Here is a 12,955-nt window from a genome sequence, read left to right as displayed (position 1 = left end):
AATTTACATTTAATAAAAACAACTTGCAAATAAATTGCTAAAGATCACAATATGAACTTGGTCCCCAAGTGGTTTTTGTCTACATTTAGTGATGATGGATGTTTGCTCTGGCATGTGGGGACCCGGGAAGGATCAAATCCCTTTTACCTGTAATTATGTCTGTGTAGTCTGCCACGAGAAATGATTTTTTTCCTAGTCTAAAGGCCTATGCTGAAAAAGTCATGTTTTTGGTGATTTCATTAACATTTTAAAATGTTAACAATTCTGTCAGCCTAAACTGAAAATGACTGTGTGAGAAATGAAAGCTTGCATAACTCTGGCACTTGCTATTCATGGCTCATTATGCTCATGACTTTCATTATGCAGTGAGGAAGTAGGGTCAGCCTCACAAAATTTAGGAACAATTAAGAAAATTACTGTATGCAGATGTGACTTATGGACTGAGAATAACGAACTTTCTAAAAGACTATATTCAACAAAATAAATAAGATGATGAAAAATCCACAGATGTTTTATAGCTTAAGGCAGCTTTTCAGTTATTCATTATAAAGACTCCTTCCAGGGCTTTGCCCACTTCCCTTGACCCTTTCCTGAGCATTTGGAAACTTTTTCTTTGACTCTATTCCTCATGGAGTATAAGAGGTCCTAAGGATATTTCCCGAAGTTCTTTGAGTTCATTCTCAAACACATCCATGGAGATGAAAATATTGTTGCTGACCTATATACACTGTGAATTGCTACCAGGCTCCCTAACTTCCCAGTCTTCTTTTACAATTTTCAAAGTCTGTGGAATAAACATGTGGAAATAGCCACAAGGTCAGAGGGTATTCATTAACCTAACATTCTATTTAAAAAAAAAAAAAAAAAGGAAAAGAAAAAAACCAGATGGTACCTGGGTAAGTTTAAAAACTCTGTTTTTAATTTAGACAAAATTTTATTTATCTATTAACCACTCATTATTCTTCTAGAGCAACAGATCATGTAAGGTGTAAATATAAAATCTCCATTTCTTCTTCTATGTTAGTTTCAGTAAATGTCTATTAGGTAGCTTCTATACACTAGGCATTAAACTGGATTGAATAACAGTGTCTCCATTTAATAGAATTTATATTTTAGTTCAGAAATCAGACACATAGACAAATAATGCTGATGGAATGGGCAAAGTACCATCACATAATTTCATGTACAAAGTGCCATTGGATAAACTAAAATTTGAGGAGCCAGAAAGATCAATTTTATCTTGATAAAATGAAACCCTGATATGTATACAACTGAAGTTAACAAATATTTCTCTCTGTAGTTTCTAAACATTTTTAGGTTCCAAACAGAATTATTTTTCTTGTGCTCTCCATTTTATATGAGACAGAAAGACATTAAATAACTTAATATAATTTTCACAAGTGGATTTTCTGTCTACTGTTTAAGATTGTCCTTCCAAAATGATGACTATTTGAAATTATAGCTAAAGACTTTGCTTTTGTTTTTGTTATGAAGGAGGATGTTTCTTATCCAAGATAAAATCTTGAGCCTCAATTACATGCTAATTCCAAAACAGTAGATTAAATCTGGATAGTGGCTATAAAATAAAACACACATAGACTTTAATCTTGAGGCAATTCAAATACATTATAGGAAAAGTGGAAAGTTCAGATGATGATAGAACATTTAGTTTTATCATTAATAGATTACTAATAAGTGAATTTTAAATTATTTTATTTTATTAACAACCTTCTTTAGGGTGAAATTGAAAGTGTTAGTCACTCAGTCATGTCTGACTCTTTGTGACCCCATGGACTGTAGCCCACCATGCTCCTCTGTTTATGGGATTCTCCAGGCCAGAATGCTGGATTGGGTTGCCATTTCCTTCTCCAGGGGATCTTCCCAACCCAGGGATTGAACCCAAGTCTCCCACATTGCAGGCAGACTCTTTGCTGACTGAGCCACCAGGGAAGCTAGGCTGTGCTTAAACTATGCCACATGTATGACATTTAGCATGTTGCTTTGAACATAGTAGATGCTTAATGTGAAATTAAATGTAAAATGCTTGGGACCTTCTGACCTTTCCTCAAATGTTCCTGTCTTTTAAAAGGCAAGACACTGTGAGATTGCCTTGTGCTCGTCAACATAGTCAGATGATCCTGTTATAAGAAGACTTCCTGAAAATGGGATCAGACTATAGCTAAGCCTTCACTTCTGAAACAGCAATAATTCTCTGATTTGACCTCTCTGACCATAGGTGGTCCTTTTCTGAAAAAATTCTAGGCCCTTGTAAAATACCCTTTAAGGACTTCTTTTTCTGGGGATCATGAAAACCATGTCTATAGGATGGATTATTCTTTAACTTAAACAGGCTTTTTCATTCTAGCTTCTGAACCAGACTGAGGAACTGGAAAGAAAGGTGGCTAATTTTAAAAAGTGTGTATATATATATATATACACACACACATATATAACATATATACACATATATATAACATAAAATTATATATGCACATACTTTACTCTTGTAGAACTTAGTTCTGTCTATCTATCTATCTTTTTACTTATCATCAACTATCTATCCACCATTAACTCCTCCATGGCTAGCAGGATCTATTATTATATCTTTTTTACATCAGTGGGTATAGGACATAGAAAACTAAGGCTCAGAGAAGTTAAACCACTTGACCAAGTCATGCAGATAGTAGGTCACAGAGCTAAAATTCAAGCTCAGAGAGTCTGGCTCCTGGGTCTATGTCTTTAACCCCTTCTCTATTCTCTCTAATGCATCATAACCTGGGAGTAGAGAGAAAAGTCTATCTCCTCCTTGACTAAATTTTTTTTTCTAAAAAGACTTAGAGAGATTTGTCCAAGTCTGTTGATCCAGGAAAGAGTGAGCAGGGATGGAAACATTTGTTGTGCATTTACTACCAGCTGAGCACAGTGTTAGGAACTTCTTGTATACAATTTTGTGGTCTCTTTATTGTATTAAGCTACATTCAATATTATCTTAGTTTACTAATTAGAAAACAGAGATTCAGAGTTTTTTAAAAAAAAACTTGCCAAGAACACACAGCTAGTATGGGACTAAGCCACAGATTTAAAAACAGGATTGAGTGTTCCCCACTACAGGAATATTTTACTTTCTATCACAGTCCTATGAATGGGGATATAATGCAGGCCTTGCATCCTACCTTGATAAATATTGTCCTGACGTGAGATTTGCAGTTTCCACATCCATGCAGTTCACTGTGCTGGGAATGAGAGCAAGTTCTGGCTGGATCATGGTGGCGGTGGCTACAGCTCTTGCAACCAGTTCCATGGCATCTTGTACATAGTACTCAAAGACAGACTGTGTTGTTTTTCCATGAGCAATCAGCCCTAAGGGCAGACCTTCTGTCCTCAGTTTCTCAACATTCTGGGAATCCCCCAGTACCCAACGAAGTTCAGGGAGCATTACCCTAAACTGGGTGGTAATTTCGAAAATCCGCCGGATACTTTCCATGTCGCAGCCAAACATCACCATTGTGGGTGTACTGTTCTTAATGCTCTCCAGCTGGACCTGCAGGAAGCTCAAGAGGTCCTCAGTGGAGGAGAGGTTGATGGTGATGTTGATGATAGAGCCCAGGTGGAACTTGGAATTATTCTGGGTAAGGAGGAGGAAGTCGGTGATGTTCCAGTCTTCCTGGCACAGCAACAAGCTAAAATTGTACCAGTTGTTCATGGTCAGGATTGAGACAGTGACATCAGCATCAGAACTTAATGAATTTTCTAAACTCAGTTGGAGGTGAAGGGGATTCTGTATTTAAAGATATGAAAAAGAAGAATTAGAACGTATTGGCCAAAGATTATAACAGAGGGTACTTTTACTTTCTTGTGAGGCTTAATCTTTTATTTTTCCCTGTGATATTCAAGTGCCTCTGGGATAAAATTCACATAATTTGGAAAGCTGTGTTTCCTGTCTAATGGAATTGATTTCTTGCAACTAATTTCCTTATAATTTATGCTTAAAGTACTAGACGCCGATGGTTCTTGGTGTAAATGTCAGGGGTAACATGACTATACATTTAGTCTTAAATTTTTATCAGGCTTGCCTGCTTCCTTACAGACAGTCCCCCTTAGGCACCCCACTTCTAACTATCCCTGTTCATAATTCATTTGTTAAATTTTCCTGTCAGGTGAAATAATTGAAAGAAATTACTTTTGCTTTACTTTAAAACTACTAGCAGAAAAATCTTAAAACATTGCAGATACTTGTATAAGGATGGTGTGGAAAAAGGATGCCCTATAGTTTCCCAAACTTCTAGCTGCTGAGGAAGGCAATTGTTCTAATATATGTGGTACCATGGCCTGAATGTTTATGTTTTCCCCCAATATTTATGTTGACATCCTAATCCCCAGTGTGATGGTATTAGGAGGTGGGACCTTTGGGATGTAATGAGGGCAGAACCCCTCACAAATGAGATTATGAGATTCATGCCCAAGGGGTTCAAGAGAATTCCCTTACTCCTTCCGTCATGTGAAAACACATGAGAAGCTGGCAGCCTGCAACCTGGAAGAAGATCCCAACAATGCTGGGACCCTGGTCTTGAACTTCCCCCCTCCAGGACTGTGAGAAATAAAACTCTATTGTTTACAAGCTACCCAGTCTGTGGTATAGCAGTCTAAATACACTAATGTGTGTGTGCTTAGTTGCTCAGCCATGTCTGACTCTTTGTAACCCCAATGACTGTAGCCTGCCAGGCTCCCCCATCCATGGGATTCTCCAGGCAAGAACACTGGAGTGGGTTGTCATTTCCTCCTCCAGGGGATCTTCCTGACCCACGGATCAAACCTACATCTCCTGTGTCTTCTGCATTGCAGGCAGATTCTTTACCACTAAGCCACTGGGGAAGCACCCCAAATACACTAAGACATATGGAATAATTAACAAGAGGTAAGGTAAGGTAAGTCACTTCAGTCATGTCCGACTCTGTGCGACCCCATAGACAGCAGCCCACCAGGCTCCCCCGTCCCTGGGATTCTCCAGGCAAGAACACTGGAGTGGGTTGCCATTCCTTCTCCAATGCACGAAAGTGAAAATTGAAAGTGAAGTTGCTCAGTCGTGTCCGACTCTTAGTGACTCCATGGACCGCAGCCTACCAGGCTCCTCCATCCATGGGATTTTCCAGGCAAGAGTACTGGAGTGGGGTGCCATTGCCTTCTCCGGAATTAACAATATACTCAATCAAAATTAAATACATAGTCTAACACTGAAGATTAGATTGCATTTCTATATCTACTGAGACTGGATTCTTGCTCTGAAAGGTGAAATGTGTGCCATTTAAACACACGTATATAACTTCCATCACAATTTCATCTACTTAAAGAACTCACCAACTCAATGAAAGGAGAGAATCTTATTTGAAAAATCACAAATTACTAATCATATAGGTGAAGTAGAAATAGTCCTCTAATGAGTAAATCTGTTCTCCTTGAGAGCAGGCATTTGACGTATTTCTCCTGTAACACTGACATCCTTAGAATTGTTAACATAATCCCTATACAAGGTAGGTGTACAATAGATATGGGTCAAATTGAACTAAATACATTCACATCTTCGAGTTATCAGACTGTTGAACTATTTTTGAGAACTTGCCAAACATTCAGGTTAATAATATAGGTAGAAAAATGAGGACTTTCACAGTGAAGTTTCATACCCTGGGACAAAACTAAAGTGTAGCTTTTCCTTACCCAGCAAAAAGAGTGTAAAAAAAATAGTTTGAGCTGAACTTTGAATAATTTGAAGGGTTAAAAGGATTCTGATATGTGTAGAGGAAGGAGTGAAGATTCCAAAGGAATTTATGGGAGAAAAACTATGACCAAAGGCAGGAAATGAGAGTAATCATATGGTAAGTAGGCATTGCAGGCAGACGCTTTGACCTCTGAGCCACCAGGGAAGCCCGAAGTAGGAGGGAGTCTTAAAATTTATTTTGAGAATTTGACTTTTGCCCTTCCAAATTAAGCTGTGAGCAGGACTTGTAATGATAAAAGCAGAGCTTTTGGAGGATTGTCTATGGGCTCCATTCTAAAAGGAGAGGGAAAATAAGACTTTCAGGATTTCATTTAGGTGCTAAGGGTTTTAACTGGAAACCAGTGTTGGTAATGATAGCTAGAATGATAAAAAAAGGTTTCAAATAAAAATTTAGGAACTTCCTGGTGGTGCAGTGGCTAAGACTCCCACTTCCAATGCAGGTGGGCAAGGAACTAGATCCCACATGCTGCATCTTAGAGCTTTTGCATGCTGTGACTAAAGATCCTGCATGCCGAAACTAAGACCCAGCACAGCCAAGTAAATAGAAAAAAAAAAAAGTTAAAATTTATCGACAATATATTTATCAGATATAAGAGACAGATAAAGAAAGGTGTCAGAAAACCAGGAGACAGTATCCAGTAGGTAGTTCCTGTTTCCCGGCTTGGGATGCGTAGAGCCCTATAAGATAAACAGAAGCTTTACTTCCTCACTCCTACTATTGATGAATATAAACTACTCCAGAGAGTTCTCTCTGTCCTCCCTTTTTAACTTTCTTCTTTTCATTCTTTCTTTTTATTTCCTCCTCTGCCTTAACCTTATTCCAGAATCAACAAACAAGTTTTACATTTAGCTGGCAGGAACAAATTATGCCCAACTGTTTTCTTGGCCTCAGTTCCCTATTCTGTTCCCAGTTTTCTTTCTAAAACATAAATATGACCATACCATTTTTCTGCACCTCTGAATTACCCATAAGACAAATATTAAAAGCAACAGTATGGCTTAGGAGGCCATTCTTAGTCTTTAACTTCACCTCCAACACTCCAAGCATGCACCCTAAGACAAGTCATGGTGGAAAATTTATTTTTCATGGATCAGAGTGAGCATTTTCACATCTAAACAAATTTGAAATGCTGAATTCTCCACCTGGGAATGTATTTGCCTATATTCATATTCATTTTTCAGAACTCAGCTCTTCCATCAGATTTCCAGAAACTAGTTTATGTTCCATTTACTACTGTTCCTGCTGCTGATCTTTTTTTTTCTTTTCCTCACAATATTTTTGCCCTTTTATTTCCTGCAATAGTGAACTGGATTTTTGTTTATTTGATTGCTCCTCTGATTGCTGCCCAGGCAGAATTAATCATCTCATGTGTGTGTCAGGTTGTCATTTTGTTCATCTCTCTATTACAGTTCTCTTCACACATATGTTAATTATTTGGTTAAGTGTGAGACCTCCAGGTTCAATTCCTGGGTCAGGAAGATCCACTGGAGAAGTGATAGGCTACCCACTCTAGTATTCTTGGGCTTCCCTTGTGGCTCAGCTGGTAAAGAATCCACCTGCAATGTGGGAGACCTGGGTTCAATCCCTGGGTTGGAAGATCCCCTGGAGAAGGGAAAGGCTACCCACTCCAGTATTCTGGTCTGGAGAATTCCATGGCCTATACAATCCATGGGGTCACAAAGAGTCTGACATGACTGAATGACTCTCACTTTCGCTGTACCTCTCACAATAGAATGGAAGCTTCTTTAGGATGAGGACCATGTCTCAACCATCTCTTCTAGCACAGTTCTTAGTTAACCAGTGATACTATTTATCAATTGGAATTTTCTTTTGTTCATCTCAAGTACTGAGCTATGATCATAATCTTGTCACCAGAAGACTGAGAAGAAGACCATTTCCAGCAGAGTTTCAAAACCCAATATTTTTCCCCCAGTTGGAACAAAGGCCCATCCATGCACTTCCTACAGAAGGATTCATTAAATTGGTATATGAGGATCAGTTTCTAATGGAGGCAGAACTGAAAATGTTCTCCTCTTGCTAAATGGAAAGTAACAGTAGCTAATCACATTGAGCATTCAGTGTGCCAGGGAAACATGCATTTGGCATGAGAGAGTGACAGAGGAATAAAATGAAGATACTACCCCCACCATGGATAATGATTAATCCATATAATCATAGCTATCCCTACTAAGAATTCTATTAAGAAAGTACAGATGTGGAAGTTAATCCTTACACAAACTTAAGGAACACAACTCTTCAAATAAATACTTATTAAATAATATAGAAACATCTAGTAATATTGTATTTATTCAGCAGCCTCAGATGCATCATCTCCTAATTTCTCTCTATAGAATAACAAAGGGAAAGGCATGTTTGTGTGAATACACATATGACACAGATATGAAAACTTATAACAAAAAACTTCAAGCCTAATAGGAAAACTTTTAGCAAAATCTGGAACAAAAATTAAACAAGACCTATCAAATGAAACTGAGACTCAAAATCTATGTCTTACATATAGTTTTCTATTTTTCAAAAGAATAACCCATGGTCTGAAAGAAGGTATAATAAAAAAAAATTAAATAAAAAAAAGTCCACATTGTTTATTTCCTAAATCAGAGGTCCAATAACAATACAACCCAAGAATCAGGAAGCCTCTCCCAACCATGTTGATAGTTATAGAAAACTGCCTTGTAAGTACATTAAATTTATGTAAATTAAAATATACAGGCTCAGTAGAATGTTAGGGGGAGAGAAAAAATGAAATTAAATAGTATTGATAATTCTAATTATCCTAAGTGAGTGTATTCATTATTATATATGACTATTATATACATTATTATATACTGTAATAAATGTTATACATAGTTATGTATACAAAATCACATATCTCAAATTTAATAGGTAATTTTAAGAACTGAAGTATGGTTTATGTATATTAATTTCAGATATGCAAATTTATTATGAAATGATCACCATGATAAGTCCAACAACCATCTATCATCATTCAAAGTTATTACAGTGTTATTGACTACTTTATTCCTTAAGCTATCATAACTTATTTATTTTATAACTGGTAGTTTGTATCTTTTAACCTCACCTCTTTCATCCAACACTCTTCACCTCTGGTAACCACGTTTTTTCTCTTTATAAATATGTTTCTGCTTTATTTTATTTGTTGATTTGTTTTGTTTCTCAGATTCCACATATAAGTGAAATCATATGGTATTTGTCTTTCACTGTTTGACTTATTTCACTTAATATAATACCCTCTAGATCCATCTATGTTATCACACATGGCAAGATTTCATTTTTGTGTGTGTGTGGCTGGGTAATATTTCATTGTGTGTGTGCATATGTGTTTATCATATATCTGGTTTATCCACTTATTTTTTAAAAAAATTTATTTTATATCAGAGTATAGTTGATGTTGTGTTGGCTTTGTGAAACTTCGAAAAGATACACACATCTCAAAGTTCACTGCAGTACTATTTACAATAGCCAAGACATGGAAGCAACCTAGGTGTTCATTGACCGAGAAATGGATAGAGAAGATATGGTATATATATACATCTATCCACTCATCTTTCAATGGACATTTAGATTGTTTCTCTGTGTGTGTGCACTAAGTTGCTTCAGGCATGTCCAACTTTTTCAACCCTATGGATCATAGCCCACCAGGCTCCTCCGTCCATGGGATTCTCTAGGCAAGAATACTGGGGAATGTATTGCCATGTCATCCTTCAGGGGATCTTCCCAACCCAATGATGGAAACTGCGTCTCTTAGTCTCCTGCATTAGCAGGCAGGTTCTTTATCATCAGTGCCACTTGAGAAGCCCTTAGATTGTTTCTGTATCTTGGCTAATTTAAGACATTTTCAAATGTAATTTTCTTATTCTTTGGATTGAATCTTTATTACTACAGAAAATGACATGTCACTCTACCCCACTGATTTTTAGATTTTTATTCCCATCATAATCTGCTTCTACATGATTTTGGAAGCTAAAATCCCTAAAAGTATAGGACAAGAAGTGTGGATGGGGAATGGCCATGTTGAAATGTACTCATGGAATGAAGTCTCACCAAGACAAGTGCAGAGCGGGAGGGAGAGAGGAATTTCCAAGCTGGCAATGCAGTTGCCAGTGTCAGAGAATTGCAAAAATGTCAGAGATTTATTCACTGGTGTAAGGGAAGATTGGTTCAACTGCGATGGATCACAGTGGATTTACAACTAGTAAAAGATTTGTTGTTCTTCAGTTGTGTCCAACTCTTTGTGACCCCATGGACTTCAGCATGCCAGGCTTCCCTGTCCTTCACTATCTCTCAGAGTTTGCTCAAATTTATGTCCATTGAATTGGTGATGCTGTCTAACCATCTCATCCTCTGTCGTCCTTTTTGCTTTTTGCCTTCAATTTTTCCTAGCAGTGAGTATAAGTAATGAGTTTATGTGCTCAGTCATGTCTGACTCTTTGCTAACCTATGGACTGTAGCCTTCCAGGCTCCTCTATCCATGTGATTTTCCAGGCAAGAATACTTGTAGGGGTTACCATTTCCTTTTCCAGGGGATCTTCCTGACTCAGGGATCGAACCCATGTCTCCTGCATTGCAGGCGGATTCTTTATCCACTTGAGCCATTGGGGAAGCCTCTTTGCTGCATCAGGGGCTTTTCCAATAGGTGGGCTCTTTCCATCAGGTGGTCAAAGTATTGGAGCTTCAGCTTCAGCATCAGTCCTTCCAATGAATATTCAGAGTTGATTTCCATTAGGATTGACAAGCTTGGTCTCCCTGTAGTCCAAGGGACTCTCAAATGTTTTCTCCAACACCACACTGTGCTCAGCCTCGTTTATGGTCCAACTCTCACATCCATACGTGGCTACTGGAAAAACCATATCTTTGACTCTGTGGACCTTTGTTGGCAAAGTGGTGTCTTTGCTTTTTAGTATGCTGTCTAGGTTTGTAATGGAGAAGGCACTGATGACCCACTCCAGTACTCTTGCCTGGAAAATCCCATGGATGGAGGAGCCTGGTGGGCTGCAGTCCATGGGGTCGCGAAGAATCAGACACGACTGAGCGACTTCATTTTCACTTTTCACTTTCATGCATCAGAGAAGGAAATGGCAACCCACTCCAGTGTTCTTGCCTGGAGAATCCCGGAGATGGGGGAGCCTGGTGGACTGCCGTCTATGGGGTCGCACAGAGTCAGACATGACTGAAGTGACTTAGCAGCAGCAGATTTGTAATAGCTTTCCTTCCAAGGAGCAAGCGTCTTTTATTTTCATGATTACAGTCACCATCCACAGCAATTTTGGAGCCCAAGAAAATAAAATTGGTCACTGCTTCCACTTTTTTCCCATCTATTTGCCATGAAGCAATGGGATTGGATGCCATGATCTTAGTTTTTTAATGTTGTGTATTAAGCCAGCTTTTTCACTCTACACTTTCACCCTCATCAAGAGGCTCTTTAGTTACTCTTCACTTTCTGCCATTAAAGAGATATCATATGCATATATGAGGTTGTTGATATTGACAATCTTGATTCCAGCTTATGATTCACTCAGCCAGACACTTCCCATGATGTACTCTGCATATAAGTTAAATAAGCAGGGTGACAATATACAGCTTTATCATACATGTTTCCCAATTTTGAACCAGTCATTTTTTCCATATCCAGTTCTGTTGCTTCTTGATGTGGATACAGGTTTCTCAGGAGACAGGAAAGATGATCTATTATTTGCATCTCTTAAGGGCTTCCCTTGTGGCTCAGCTGGTAAAGAATTACCTGCAACATGAGAGACCTGGGTTTGATCCCTGGGTTGGGAAGATCCCCTGGAGAAGGGAAAGGCTACTCACTCCAGGATTCTGGCCTGGAGAATTCCATGGACTATATAGTCCATGGGGTCACAAAGAGTCAGACACAACTGAACAACTTTCACTGTCACTTTCCAAGACTTTTTCACAGTTTGTTGTGATCCACACAGTCAATGGCTTTAGCATAGACCATGAAGCAGAAGTATAGATATTTTTATGTAATTCCTTTGCTTTCTCTATGATCCAACGAATGTTGGCAATTTGATTTCTGGTTCCTCTGCCTTTTCTAAATCCAGCTTGTCCACCTGGAAGTTCTCAGTTCACATATCGCCAAAACCCAGCTTGAAGGATTTTGAGCACAACCTTACTAGCATGTGAAATGAGTGCAATTGTATGATAGTTTGAACATTCTTTGGCATCTCCCTTCTTTGGGATTGGAATGAAAACCGACTTTTTCCAGTCCTGTGGCCACTGCTGAGTTATCCAAATTTGCTGATCTATTGAGCACAGCACTTCCACAGCATCATCTTTTAGGCTTTGAAATAGCTCAGCCAGAATTCCATCTCTTCCACTAACTTTGTTTGTTGTAATGCTTCCTAAGGCCCACTTGACTTCACACTCCAGGATGTCTTGCTCTAGATGAGTGACCTCACTATCATGGTTATTCCAAAAGGGTCATTAAGACCTTTTTTGTATAGTTCTTCTGTATATTCTTGCCACCTCATCTGCTTCTGATAGGTCCTTACCATTTCTGTCCTTTATTGTGCCCAGCCTTACATGAAATTTGCCCTTGATATCTCCAATTTTCTTGAAGACATTGCTAGTCTTTACCATTATATTGTTTTCCTCTATTTCTTTGCATTGTTCATTTAAGAATGCCTTTTTATCTCTCCTTGCTGTTCTCTGGAACTCAGCATTCAGTTGGGCGTATCTTTCCCTTTCTCCCTTGCGTTTCACTTCTCTTCTTTCCTCAATTTGTTAAGACTTCTCAGGAAACCACTTTGCCTTCTTATATTTTTCTTTGGGATGGTTTTGGTCAAAGATTCCTATACAGTGTTAGGGATCTCTGTCCATAGTTCTTCAGGCACTCTGTCTACCAGATCTAATTCCTTGAATCTGTTTATCACCTCCACTGTATATCCCTTATGTATAATCATAGGGATTTAAGTGATAACTGAAAGATCTAGTGGTTTTCCCCACTTTATTCAATGTAAGCCTGAATTTTGCAATAAGGAGCTGATGATCTGAACCACAGCCAGTTCACCATTCTGCAAAGAATATAATCAATCTGATTTTGGTATTGACCATTTAGCTATGTTCATGTGTAAAGTCTTCTCCATGTGGACAGTCATCTCTATCCATGTGTTGTTGGA

The 12,955-nt window shown here is 38.3% G+C and overlaps 1 protein-coding gene across 1 annotated transcript in view; it reads right to left on the bottom strand.

The window, feature by feature from the left end:
- GRIN3A (glutamate ionotropic receptor NMDA type subunit 3A) overlaps window positions 1–12,955 on the bottom strand; it is a 211,903-nt gene that overhangs the window by 141,768 nt on the left and 57,180 nt on the right. Inside the window, exon 2 of the mRNA XM_005908425.2 lies at window positions 3,174–3,778. Coding sequence (XP_005908487.1) covers window positions 3,174–3,778 — 605 coding nt within the window. The remainder of the gene's footprint in view (window positions 1–3,173; window positions 3,779–12,955) is intronic.

This window comes from Bos mutus, chromosome 8 (genome assembly GCF_027580195.1).
Source record: "Bos mutus isolate GX-2022 chromosome 8, NWIPB_WYAK_1.1, whole genome shotgun sequence".
Classification (NCBI taxonomy): Eukaryota; Metazoa; Chordata; class Mammalia; order Artiodactyla; family Bovidae; genus Bos; species Bos mutus.
Note: the sequence above shows the minus strand (reverse complement) of the source record. Positions and strands in the feature narration are given on the sequence as shown.